At 35.8% G+C, this 14,678-nt stretch overlaps 1 protein-coding gene across 1 annotated transcript in view; it reads left to right on the top strand.

Annotated features, from left to right (window-relative positions):
• LOC150093668 (CTD small phosphatase-like protein 2) overlaps window positions 1-14,678 on the top strand; it is a 245,642-nt gene that overhangs the window by 60,692 nt on the left and 170,272 nt on the right. Inside the window, exon 2 of the mRNA XM_090413244.1 lies at window positions 12,357-12,573. Coding sequence (XP_090269370.1) covers window positions 12,367-12,573 — 207 coding nt within the window. The 5' untranslated portion in view covers window positions 12,357-12,366. The remainder of the gene's footprint in view (window positions 1-12,356; window positions 12,574-14,678) is intronic.

Here is a 14,678-nt window from a genome sequence, read left to right as displayed (position 1 = left end):
CCTTCAGTTTACTAGCCTAATCCTGTCTGATCTTTTTAGTTACAATTGCTTGTGGTTCTACATTCAGTTATTCTAACATTATATTACTAAATTTGTTACATTACAGTAGGTTATATACACTCTTAATTATAAGTATTTTATGGCTTATGTAAAATCGACAATAATTCAGTTTTTCACCACAAGAGATTTTACACCCTAAGTTAACTAGATTGGAGTGACAAAGCAATTGATATCAATTTAAAAAAACTTAATCACTTGCAATATATAGATGATGATGATGAATGAAATATATACAGTATCAAATAATGTAGGATTGTAAAATTATATTTCTTAGGTTGTACTCGTAGGAAGAAGAAGCATTTATGAAGAAGTAAAAAGGAGGATTAAGCTAGGCTTTTGGAAAATGTAAAAATTCCTGTGTAGTAAAATAAAACCAAAAAATAGAGCCATACTTTTCAGCCAGTACGTCATCCTGGTTATGACAAACTGATCAGGGATATGACCGAATAATGAGAGAGAAAATGAGGAAAACTGAGCATAAAATAGAGTGTCATACTAACATCAGACTAGAAGACAAAATAAAGAGTCAAAAGTGTTGACTACGATAGAAAAGATTTTAAAATTAAAATCGAAATGGGCAGGATGTGCATGGATGAAAAGTGAATGATAGACAAAGACAATCCAGTGTGGCATCCATATGAAAGAAGACAAATGTCTGATAACCAGACGTAAAATGGAAAGATGAACCTAGTGGAGATGGTCAGCATTGAATAGCCTTCAACAGAGAAAGATGTTGACCAATGGAGAGGCCTATAACCAAAAATGCTTATAAAAACGGCTTAGAGGAAGGATGTATCTCAAGAGTGTACCTAATTCAGTAATTTATATAATTTGAGAATGTACCTGAAAAATACAATAAAGAAGATGAAAAATAAGAAACACCAGGAGAAGACAATAGAAATATAGAACTATACAAAAATGCAGGTGAAAAATTTCTGAAATTTTTTAATATGGTTTGGATGTCTAGTAAAACTCTTGGAAAAATGCTTGTTATCCCAATCTATAAAAAAGGAAATAAAGCAGATTGCAATAACTCTAGGGAAATTATTCTGCTAAATACAGGATATAAAGTATATGCAGGAATATTAAAAGAAAAACTAAGCAGTATTGTAGAGGTCAAACTACTAGAAGAACAACATGGTTTCCTAAAAGGCCGATCTTGCATAGATCGAATTTTTTCTCTAAAATTATTAGTAGAAAAGAGAAGAGAATTTCAAAAGGAAACACATGTGGCCTTTATTGATTATGAAAAAGCCTTTGACAAAATTAGTAGACAAAAATTGTTTAAAATATTAACTGATTTAAACATACCAAATCAACTTTTACAATCCTTTCAATAAAGATATTCAAGAAATAAAATAGCAGTTAAATTAGAACATTTCAGAATGGAAAGATATATCAAGAGGAGTGCAACAAGGATGTACCTTCTCACCTCTTCTTTTCAATATATATATATATATATATATATATATATATGAAAAGGCTTTAATGACTGATACCGAGAGAAAAAAAAAAAAAAAAAGATGACGTATATTTGAAAAGATACTACTAATTTACTAGTTTCGTTGAATTGATCAACATCTTGAGGTATCACAATCAAAGAAATATATAAAGAATTACAGTGACTTAAAATTGTAATAACAGAACATGTACAAAAAAGACAGTAGCGTGTTTGTTTGGAACTCAAGCTCGCTTTTTGTTTTCAAACACGCTACTTTCTTTTTTGTACTGGTTCTGTTATTACAATTTTAAGTCACTGTAATTCTTTATATATTTCTTTGATTGTGATACCTGAAGATGTTGATCAATTCAACAAAACTAGTAAACTAGTAGTATCTTTTCAAATATACCATGTCATCTTTTTTTTTTTTTTTTTTCTCTCGGTATCAGTCATTAAAGCTTTTTCATAATATTCCAACCGAGTAAAAATGAATTCTGAAAAAAAGAAAATATATATAAATAAAATTATAAATCTGGATACAATATAACTCGTTTGGTATACAAATAACCACACAAATGATACATACACTATTAATTACTCTATCTATCTATCTATTCCCTTCTGCCATACGGCTGGGGGGGTTATGAGCAAGGTGGTTTCCCGTTGCCTTCCTTGCCGTAAGTATTTATGACTCTAACCTGTGTGTTCACGGGGCCAGTTTGCCTGCTTGCAGGATGAAAAACCCCAGATAAACTGGCGGAAAAAACCCTACTGTCACGTCCAAGACCGGCTAACTTGGCTATGGCTGAGGAAGATCCTTAAGCTCCTCACGTCGTGGACGGGAATCGAACCTAGGACACTCCTTCCCCAGGCATATTGTTGCGAAGCAGAAAGCCACTAGGCTAACCGTGTGGACCTATTAATTACAGATGATCAAATAGTATTAGTTACATCAGAAGATGATTTACAAAGATCATTAAATGATATCTCAAAACAATATAATATGACAATATCTAAAAAAAAAAAAAAAAAAAAAATAATGGCATTCAAAGGAGAAAAACCCAATAAGAAGTAAAATAGTGATAGATAATAAAATATTAGAACAAGTAAATACTTTCAGATACTTGGGGATGTGATTTATCATATGAAGAAGAAAAAGACATAGACACCAAAATATCAAACTTTGTCAAAGTAAATTATTATTACAGGTGACTTCAAGGAGTCCTTAGACTCATCGAGGGAGGCCTAAACATCATGTCCGTCACGACTATTCGACGTCCGCACAGTATCTATCATACTTTGCCTTGAATTCATTCACCGTCATAAGGTGAATTCACCACTCTAAAAGTAAAAAACCCAGCTCCAACATCCTTACTAACCACACTTGCCCAGCTTCCATGTATACAGAGGAACAATAACTTGCTTATCTCTGCTCGTCAAAGTATTCTTTAGCATCCAAGTGATTTGATGAGCTGATTTAGCCACTTTTGCGATGTACCTCCTAAACTTCAACTCTCTATCCACCAACACTCCCAAGTCCCTGGCTTCATCAATCTCCTGGAGTACAGTTCCACCAATGTGGTATACTGCTTCTAATCTTTTCACCCCAAAATGCATAACCTTACATTTTGTCACATTAAATTGCCATCCATTCTCCTTAGCCCAGACTGACCTCCAATCTATCCAAATCATCCTGCAAAATTTTGACATCTCCTGCATTCACTATTGCCCTACCCAACTTTGCATCATCAATGAACAAATGAACTGTTCCTCTTAGATCCTTCCCTATATCGTTAAGAACAAATTAAACAGCAGTGGTCCAAGAACAGAACTCTGCAGTACACCACTAGTCACAGGCTGTCTTTTGGACTCTACTCCTGAGTAAACTACTCTCTGGTATCTCTCCATCAACCACCCTCCTATCCATCTCACCAACCCTATATCCATTCCCATATGTTGTATTTTACAAATTAGACTTCCATGTGGTATCCTGTCAAAGGCCTTAGCCAGGTCCAGCAGTTTCACTGTAAACCCATTACTCTTATCCAGTTCAGCCGTCACTGTGTTATAAAACCTGAGCAAGTTACTGAGGCATGATCTACCCTTCACAAAACCATGCTATCCCCCATACAGTATCTCATTTTCATCAATCTATTCCTGTATTTTTCCCTTGACTACTTTCTCCAAGACCTTGACAATGACTCCTGATATGCTGATCGGCCGGTAATTTGAAACAGTAGTCTTGGATCCTCCTTTATACAGTGGAACTATTTTCCCCTCTTTCCACCCCTTCGGAACTAAACAAAACCCAAGACTCAGAATAAACATCTCCACCAGCAAGCCCACTAGTTAATCAGTGACCACTAATATGAATCCTGCCACTCTTGGTCCATCTATGTACGTAAGCTATGGAAACGTTTGGTATAACTGATAAGCATTTGATTTCTACCACAAAGACCTACTTTCCATATTACCACGTTACATCCCTTTTTCCTTTGCAGTTGGACTGCTGCTCTGTTGAGTTGTTCAATGCCTATCATGGTGGATAGTATCCTTTCTTCAGATTTCCTTACCAATACTGGAATTCCTCAAGGTTCTCAATTTTGGCCTGTGCTTTCTCCTATTCCTTAATGACTTTCCATTAACCACAAATCCTATTTCCTAGTTTTGGTGATAACATGACCTGTGTTCCACTTTTTCATTTGACAGACCTTGCAGTGTGCATGTATCTAATGCTGTGAGATCTTTCATATTTTGACTGCCTTAAACACTGGTGTCCTTTTCTGTGAGGGCAAGAATAACTTGGTCTATTTCAGTGCCACCAACATAGCCCATCTTATCTCATGCAAGAATGATCATACTTCACCTCCCTTATGGCATAATAAATAATATATTTAAGCAATCCCTAGTACAAAAACACACTGGAATCAGACTATATAATGTCTTGTCAAAACCATCTCTACCATATGGAAGCAAAACATGCACCACAAAAAAGGAAAGATGAAAAATGAATTCAAACATTTCTGATATACCAAGTGGGACCATAAAACAAAGGAAGAAATTTTACAATCTCTGAATATAAAAACAGTTAATTACTACATAAGACAGTATAAACAAAAATGGATAGAACATTTAAATCGAATGGATAACAGCAGACTACCAAAAACATTATACAGATATAAAATAAGTGGAAAAAGAAGAATTGGAAGACCAAGAAAGAGATAGCATGAGACTGGAACAGGCCACCTGGCCTAAAATCCATGTTAGGAAGAAGAAGGAAGAGAATGTACCTTTTTCTGAATATATACAGTTCTGAGAAATTTTATATTCAAGGGTAGGTGATTTTTATTTTGTATAGAATTTCGAAAACTTCAAACCTTAATTTGTTTTCTTCATCTCTGTGTAATTCTCTGATGCCTTTTTTCACAGCTATCATAATTTCTTAGTAAGGTATCTGTTGAGAGGATAAAGCAAAATCTGGACCCTTTGTTAAGACATTCATCATAATGGTCTATTTGTTAATTTCATAATCTTGTTATTAATTAGAGGTTGGTAACTGTTGAACATTGTCATGGCTTCTTTGCTCTTATATAAGTTCCAAATTAATCTATGCTTGCATTTTAAGTGAGCCTATCTAGCTGATGTCAGAACAGTTCTAGAGATTAAATCAGAATGCTTCTGATTTAATCTCTTTGCTTTTTGATAAATTCTCTGTGTAATGAAGGATTTTCTTTGTGATTTTTACAGTTAGGGGTAATATCAGTATTGTGGCAGTGCTTAAGGCATGCAAGTCTGTTTTATAAACTAGCGTTTTTACAAAAGCTTATCAAATCTTCGAACATCTTTCCAGTAAACCTTGTCATAGAAGTTAGTAACTAGACATGTCAAAGGAACATGTGCTCACTTGAGAACAATAAAAAATTAATCACTAAAATAGAGAGCCAAAAGGTTTCAGTTTGGCGATGCAGAATTACATAAGCAAAGTGGATATTACATCCAGCATTATTTCAAAGCTGAATGTAGAAACTATAAATGTTTCATAAGGTAAGTTGACCAGAGACCTTGATTTTTATGGCACAAGAGTTAGTTATTTATTTTGGATTTTTATGGTGCAAAGACATCACAATAGGACAACCACAAACATTAATGATCCTGGAAATAATGCTGATCTCATATTCACTTTGCTTATATAATAGAAAAATTAGTTTCTCAAATTCCTGATCATTACTTAAACAACCTTCAATAAGTGAACAAGAATAGCACAAATTTGGATTTGGCAACATCTCAGAATGGGATAGTAAATAAAGCATCCTTTCTGCTGCCAGTGAGTAAGATTGGTCCATAGTTTGATGCAGAAAGTGTCTAGACAGATGCAAATTCCATCAAGAAGAGGAATATCTGAAATTTCAAAACAGCAGATTATGATGGGATTATGATGGTGGAGGCAGCTGAGCAACAGTATGTGAAGCATGTGGAAGGAGATCTGTATCACCTGGGAAATAGATCAGTAGATCAAATAATTTAAAAGTCATCCTGTTAGACTGCACTTCAAGGATTTTGAGGTATAAAGTGGACAAATAATGAGATCAAGCTAATTTGAAGGAATACATTACTCTATGAGAAGGTGTAACCAGGATTTTTTTTGTATATCAGCCTTTTATGGCACAACAGTTAGTTATTTATTCTTGATTTTTGTGGTGCAAAGACATTCAAGATTGCACCAGGACACAGGTTACAGCAGTATGTATGGTAAACAGTTAGTAGAACAATCACAAACATCCATGCCCATTGCAGGATTCGAACACTCAACCTCTTGGCGGATAGTGGAGACCAAGCCAGCAAGGATTAGGAGAAATGGTGAGCGTGAATACAACTAACGCGAACTTGAATTTATTCTTTTCAGAGAACGTTTATTATTTTCTTCCACTGCTTAAGTTCATTTATTTGCCACTACTATTCATTATTATTTCTTGTGGAACCCGAGTTGAGAAACGCTGCTCTAAAGCTTTATTTCCATGTTCTTTTGCGTAATTGATGACTTTTTTAACTTGAATTTTGAATAATATGACAATTGATTTTTATTTTCAGACATTTTTATGGGCTAGTGCTCAAAATATTGTTAATGCATTAACTTACCCCACCATGAGTTGCAGATGTATGAATGCTTTCAGAGTTCTGATTGGTTTATTCAGACTCAGCCATTAATGACATCAATCAACAGAGTTAACAAAGGCTAGTGATTAGCAGAAGCCTGTTTGCGGAGACAAGGTACCGGCAGTTTCGCCATGGCAACCGTGGGTCTCTCATCTGGTTACCCCCACCCCTTCCTGCTCGGGGTATAAGACGACCCCCAATTTTTGGTTTAAAAAATTTTAGGAAAAAAGTATCATCTTATACACGGAAAAATATGGAGATTAATGTTCATTTTGAATAGTTTAAGATTATACGCCTAGTTAGGAATACTCTTTCAGAGAATAGATGCAGATGAAATGAAAGAGGAAGAAGAAGGAGTAAGGAAAGCAGGTTTAGTGGGTTAATAGCTGGTTTGTGAATGCTGTTAGCAGCTACTTATGTTATAATGGGTTTAGCAGAAGGTAGGGATCAGCAGTTGCATAAGGAGTATAGAGCACAGGAAAGAAAGTGACTTGTGATAGTATTGTGTGATCTGATCATTTAAAGAAAGAGTAACAATTGGTGAATGTTCCTAGTTACTGGGTTCTAGAATGAGAGCATCAGAAGATATATTGCAAATGTTCAGTAAATATTTTGTCAGTTTCTTTCATGCTGGCAGAGAGGAAATAGCACTGAGCATTTCAATGGAGAAAGATCTGAGGCCGAAAGTTGAAGATCATGAAGTGTTTCAGATATCAAGTAAGCTTAATATTATTAAATCACAGGACCAAATATGATGATGTAGCCACATGCTTTGAAGGAGTATGCAAAGGGACGGTGTCTTTGACTTAGTTTTTGAATGAGAGTTGTAACAAGAAAATGGAAGGAAGGTTAGATGATCCAGGACAGTGGCATTGCATTAAACTGTTGATCACAGAAAGTAAGATGTTTGAAAGACTGGTTGAAATTAGAATACAAGACTAGATTAATGAAAAGAGATAAATTCCCTTCAAATTATATCACATGTTTATTAAAGTGTAGTCATTTGTAATCTGATTAATCATAGAATCAGCACATTAATCTATGATGCTGATTCTATGATTAATCATAGAATCAGCATCATAGAAACTGCCAAAAATCCCCAAGAATCAGTGTATATGGGGATTTTTGGCAGTTTGGTAAATACCATATGAGAAATTAGTATTCATGTGCATGGGAATTGATGGTTATATTGTGATACAACATACTATGTAAGTTATCAGTATGTATCTCAAAAGTGTGTGCATGCATGTTTGTGTATGTTTTGGAACTGCTGCTTAATTTAATTGATGATATAGTGCTTTGATGTGATGGCACTTTAGAAGGATTTGAATAGACTGCTACTCAATAAATGAATAGCAATTTGGTTTATTGTATTAGCAGAATTGCATTCAGGGAGGTGGAGGAGACCAAAATTCTTCAGTGATGGTAGATAAAAGGGATAAATTTCAGAGATACTTAGCAGTATTTGTGAAGATCACGCTACACAGTCTTGCCATAAATACTGTTACAACTTCTGCAAACTCCCATGCTGCCCATTCGTGTGTTTATCAGTAGAGAGAGAGTTATCTGGTTGTATGGGTGAACATGCAGTGGGGAGATTAGGAGAACTATGTAGCTGTAATATAACAACCCCTGTAATAAGGGGTTGTTATAAGATCAATGGTGGAGAAGTTTTCTACAGAAAATAGTGGGAGATCAGGGGAGAACCAGAGGTCATCCCTGGAAACTGTATAAAGAGGGTGTGAGTAGGGGAGTGAGACGCATGTTTTTTTTGTGCAGAGTTGTGAATGATTGGAATGCCTTACCTGAGAGTGTGGTGTCTGCAAGGAGTTTGAATGTGTTTAAGACACGGTATGATGAGATGTGTGTGATAAAAGGACCTCCCAGATGAGTCTTTGACTCCATGAGGTCTTGTTTAATAATAATAATAAGAATAGCACTTCACAAGGTTGGAATGCAGCCACCTGTTATTTTCAACATGCTAAAAACACTTGGGATTAGTAGGATGTTTGTGTATCAGACTATTAACTGCTATAATGATATAGAAGATGTATCTGATCACCAATGAACAGGCTGACGTTAGGACTCAACAGCTTGTGAGGGCTGTGAAGTCATGTCTCCACTATAATCCTGTGAGAATGCAGAAAATAATGTCACGAGAGATAAACATTTTACAGACCACGATGCGATGTGTACTAACTGATGACCTGGGAGTGAGAGCCTATCATCGCTCTACTGGACACTTCCTAACACTACAACTAATGCTTCAGAGGATGATAAAATCAAAGGCACTTCTCTGGCAGCACAAACAACAGACACAGATATCCTCTTCACAGATGAGAAGATTATCACCATTGAAGAGTTATTTTATCACTAAAATGATTGGATATGACCGGGATGGTCACACAGAATGTGGCATAGCACCCAGGATTCAGAAGTCATTACACCATGTTAGTAATGGTTTATCAGGAAGTTATCCAGTTGCATTTCTGCGAAGGGGTCAAAACCTCTGCTAAAGCATATCAAGACACTGTGCTGGAACCTGGGTACAGCCCCTGCACACAAGGTGAGGATCATACAACGGTGGTTGGAGGCAGATGTGCTCAACCACATGTCACCATCTGATTGGGTCTGGAAGTTCCGATCTGAATCTGTTGGATTTAAAATTGAGAGAGAGTAGCCTGCAAGAAATGACATCACAGCATCACTAGCCTGAAGGTGGATTTGGAGCAAACATTGTCTGCATTTCCATTGAATGTTGTGTGCCACCATTAATATGTGGCCTCACAGACTTTGGGCATGCGTGAAGGCAAAAGGGGGACATTTCGAACATTCAGTGCTGCTATATGTGAATATATAGGTGACTAATAATAATAATAATATATGCACTATATACATGCTGTTTGTATGTAGCTGCAAGCTATAAATGATTTACTGATAGATTAAAGATTTATGTGCTGTTCAAGTTTAACAGTATTAATGGCTAGACTAGGTAAATATGGTTCTGACTATCGTGTAAATATTTGGCCTATTCCTTGGAGTTGTAGGAGCATGACATGATTTCAGGAAATGGTTATAAGGGTATTTATTTTGAATGCGGGCATGAGAAATGGTTTGTGCATCGAGCGAGTAGTGGGTACTTGGAATAATTTGCTAGTATGGGAGAAGAATATGGTAGTGAGCACCTGTTGCAGAAAATTCAGATGTATTTGCATTTCAAACTTGGCAAAAGCGTAGCATAGGACTGCTATGGTTTTTGCCAAGTTTAAAAATCTTAAAACAGGTTTTTTTTTTCAAACTGTTAACAGAAGTTTATGGTTCCATGGTATATTATAAATGAAGTTAGTATTTAGGTGTTTTTATTTAATTACGGAATTATTCCATATTTTCAGATAATGAAAGTGCTATTTCTGAATCATCCTCTACTTCTGTATTCACATTTTATGTCATCTTTGCTTTGTAACAGTGCACCTGTTTTCAGATGCAATCAGTGATCACATTCATCATTAAAACTAAATTAGAAGTATTGTCCATATAAGCAGAACAGAAAACATATTAACAGCAGAATGGGAGAGCCACTGAAATGAAAGAGTCATTTTATAATCCACAATACCTTTAGAATTCAAATTTTTATTATTATTTCAGGCCACTCCTTGCACATTAACTTGTACTACGCATCAACTTTATATCACTGTGAATTTAAATGTTTTGGGATTCGTTTTCCTTAGTGTGCCATGTGATATCTTCTCCTTAAAAATGTTAAACCAGCCTCTAGTAGATTTTTGTCAGTAGTATCAATTTTCATGTATAGAATTTAGAGTAGGGATTGGGTAATTCATAGAAAATTATATCCTTGTTTTCTTCCTTTACTCAAGTATGTCAAACAGTGTTTACACATAGGATGCAAACTTGAATCTTTTTCAACTACAAGGTAGGTTCCAAAAGTTTCCAGCCTGACATACAAAATTCATGCCAATTTTAAAATGCCACGTGCGACAGATAGCACCATTTATGGGGAGGTTATTGTACCAGTTTCAACTCTCTTCCTGCGTCATTTAGTCGGAAGCACTCATTTGACTAACATGTGACATGCTAAGTGGCTGTAATTTTAAAAATTGAGTACCACGCTGTGATCAAGTTTTTTTTATCAAAGAAGGGCTTTCTTCAAGTGCTATCAAACAGTGATTGGATGGTGTTTATGGGGAAGCTTCTCCTTCATATTCCACCATGAATGTGCTAACTTGTGGAAGTGATGACCGAGGAAAATATCTCTCTTGTTGAGGAGAAACTGCTCAAAGAAATCACAACAAGGTTGGGGCTTTCTATAACAACCATCTTTCTCATCATTCATGAGAAGCTTCACATGACAAAGGTCAGTACCCCAACTTCAATTCAGAAGCAGCATTGTGTGTCCTGTTCCCACAAGTTTTTGAGCTTTGCCAAGGGAATCAGAACTGCTGGAATCCATTGTCACCGGGGATGAAACCATGGTCCTTTATTATGATCATCTTTCCAAAAGGGAACCCATGGATTCCCTTTTGGAATCATGGTGCAAACCAGGCAAAGCACTGCTGAAAAAAATAAGGTCACTCAGTCCAACCAAAAGGCCTGTAGCTCTTGGGATCCTTAGCAGGTTTACCTGGTTTCAGGATAGGCATTGCTTTCGTTTGTCTCCATATGCTGGGTATTTTAGCAAATTTCCAACAAAAGTTGAAAATTCTAACAACTACTCTATTTGCCTTTTCTCCTAGATTCCTTAGTGTCTCATTTCTGATATAATCTATGTGGCAGCTTTTCCTGATTTTAAGGCATTTTCTAGATCCTGTTTACTAAATGGTGCTTCGAAGAGATTATTTTCCTAATCCCTAACTTATTTAATGTATTTTAATCTTTATATATTTTTCCTTCAGTACTTGGTTTACCATTCAGAGATAGCTGAATTACAATTTGGTTTGCATTTATATTAACTTTGGTTGCTGCTGTTGCTTCTTGCATGTGCTTCCAAACTGCCAGTGTCGTCAAACCTTTTCATCATTGCTATCAGTGAGGAACAAGACATCGGTCCCTTTCCACTTCTAATACCCTGCATCGAACAATAGGTGTGCAAAGCCGCACTTGCACATTCAGAGTTCTGATAATACAGCTTAACTAAAAGTGCTTTATCTCGTAACGATAACATGCCTCACCTTGGCGGAACATTTAACTTTGGTAATAAACGTTAAATGCTGAAAGTTTAACTTCAGTATTCACTACATCTGAAATTTACATACCTCACAGTTTAAATAGCGACAGGCAGCAGCTCCGGGACTGCTACAGTGTCACCTGTCGGTGACAAATGTAACTATTCTGGCAATAAAATGTTTCGTTATTAAAAAAAAATCCCATGTCTTTCTGTGCATTTCTGTGAAAACCGCATCGTGCTACTGTCTATACTTTTCGAATTATTGAATTTTTACTTTTTCGGTTACTTTTGGATCGCCCAGTATATACTTTGCCAAGAGAAGTATTAACTAATATTCTTAATAGTTCTCTTTCAAGTAGTACTACATTTTGGGTGGTAGTACCAGTATTTTCGTGCTTTAAAGATGTCTGAAAACACTCAAGACAAAATACTTATCATTAATGAATATAAGCTATAAAGGAAACATAAAATGCTTAAAAGAAATGTTTCTTTGTAATGATGTGATTATTTTTGTTTCAGTGTTTTTGTCATGCCAGTCCAGAAGAGGCCGCGAGGAAAGTTTTTGTCATCACTTCACTGCCAGAACTCACAGACATTCAGGAAGCACAGGAGCTGTGCTTGTCTTCCTACACAATCAATATTAGAGAAAGCATGTGCAATGGGTATAGGTATTCAAATAAGTGATAACCATGTGAAATCTGCTAAAACAAGAAGATCTCTAGGCCAAAATGAAAAGGTAAGCGTTTTTTCAGATATTTTTCTTGCTTAAAGTTTCTGAGAGCAGGATTCCTTTGTCTACTTCATATGTTATGATTTTTGAAAAAAATTCCAGCATAAACTGGCATCCCTCTTCCCATCTTTTCAAAATCCTTCTAGGGAACTGATATCAGCATCATAATATGATGTTGATGAAGATTTACCTAGTGACACTTTCCAGAATTGCAGTAATATCATGAATATATAGGTAAATCAGGATCACCAATTGGTTTCCTCTGTTGAGGGGAGGGAAGTAACTTGTTGATGTCCTAGAAACTGCAAATTAAAACTATGTCGGTTCATATATTGCTGCATTAATTAATGACAAAGTGGACTTTTTCTGGAGATAATCTTTGCCCCAAAATCTGGAGTGACCAGGAGAAAGATTATGACTAGCAATCCACATGTAACTATCTAAATGTAATGAGTATTTAGTCTTAGGTGCTGGTTTAATTCATGTTACACTTTAATGGAATAATTTCACCACAAAGAAAAATAATTAAACAGCAGGTTTAATCGTTTCACTATTTCATCTCATTCACAGAGAGAGATATCTTCAGGATTACAATGTTAAAATTGTAATAATACACACAGGAAATAATGAAAGAAATGAAATTAGAAGAAATGAAGACTCAAATCCTATGGGCAATGCTCTCTATGGGTGCTGTTATTAAGATTAAGCTGGTTTTTTAAATCTTCTACTGATTCTAAAAAGAGTCTTTCAAGTTTGTATTTACTGTGATGGAGCACAATAGTTTTCTTCCATCTGATTCTGTGCAAGGTATTCAAGACATGGTCTGCTAGGCCTGACTGACCATAGTTGTGGTGTCATAGGTAGTGTTTTTTGTGTTTTCTTAGCAGATGTTAGTGAATATTCTAGTCTGACCATAATATGATAAGTTGCAAGAACATGGAGCCTTGTAACCTGGAATAAAGAAAGGGGGAGGAAGTGGATCTTTAGGAGAGCAAAAAAGGGAAGCCAGCTTCAAATGAGGCTTGAAAGCAGTGCAGAGATTATGTTTCTTTAAAGTTCTGGCTATTTTTTCTGTAGTAGTGTGTATGTTGAGAGGGATGTGAAGAGGTGGAAGGAACAGATAATTTGGATCTTTTTGGCATTGTAACCATTGGAAAGGAAGATTAGACGAATAAAGATGAGTTCCACTGTAAGGGAAGTTTGGGTGGAACAGAGGTTGGAGAGAGACTGTTGGCAAGGCTTTTGATGACCCCCATATTGTTGATGGTAGGAAAGTAGAAAGGTACATTGAGCAGACGTGTAATTAGAGCATCTAAAAAGCAAGCTGTTGTTGTTTTCTGTGAACTGGATTCTGGGATGGTGGCTGTTGAGGTGGAGAAGAAGAGTCTAATGTGTCTAAGCCATGTTGCCAAATAGAGAACACATTATCAATATATATATTAGCCAAATAGAAGATTTGAGACTGGCAGTATCAAGAACATGTTTTTCAAAATGTTCCATAGAGAAATTGGCCAGAGGGCAGGGGAAGTACCTTCTATTTGTTTGTATAAAGCGCCATTCCAAGAGGAGTAACTAGTATGGAGAGAAAAATTAAAAAGATCGGTATCAGAAGATGGGAAAGCATTTTTCAATAAATTTAAAGCATCAGAAAGGGGAATATTTGTGAATAAGGAAATGACATTAAAGCTCACCATGACTATCATTATTGTTTAAAACTAAATTCTTGATTAAGGATTCGAAATGTGTGGAATTTTTTATATAAGAAAAAAAAAGTGTGGCCAGTAAGTGGAATTAAAGGTTTTGCTAACTGTTTGGCTAATTTAAAGGGGGGGGGGGTATTAGCATCTACTATGGAACAGAGAGTGTAATTGGGTTTATGAATTTTTGGCAATCCATGTATCTGGGAGAGATCGGGGAGACTTTAGTTGTTAAGATCTCAAACTAAAGGTTTGAGATCTTAATAACTTAAGGAGGCTAAGATGTGACATTTTTTAGAAGTTTTTTTTTCTAAGATTTGGTAGGATCATAATCTAGCAATTTATAAGTGATGCAGTCTCTGAGCAGAACATTGATTTTCCAATTATAATCACTGGAATTGAGGATAATAGTAG

This window comes from Typopeltis vanoorti, chromosome 23 (genome assembly GCF_054136105.1).
Source record: "Typopeltis vanoorti isolate ZY-2024b chromosome 23, IOZ_Tvanoo_1.0, whole genome shotgun sequence".
Lineage (NCBI taxonomy): Eukaryota > Metazoa > Arthropoda > Arachnida > Uropygi > Thelyphonidae > Typopeltis > Typopeltis vanoorti.
The sequence above is the reverse complement of the archived record's forward strand: the minus strand, read 5'-3'. Positions and strand labels throughout refer to the sequence as shown.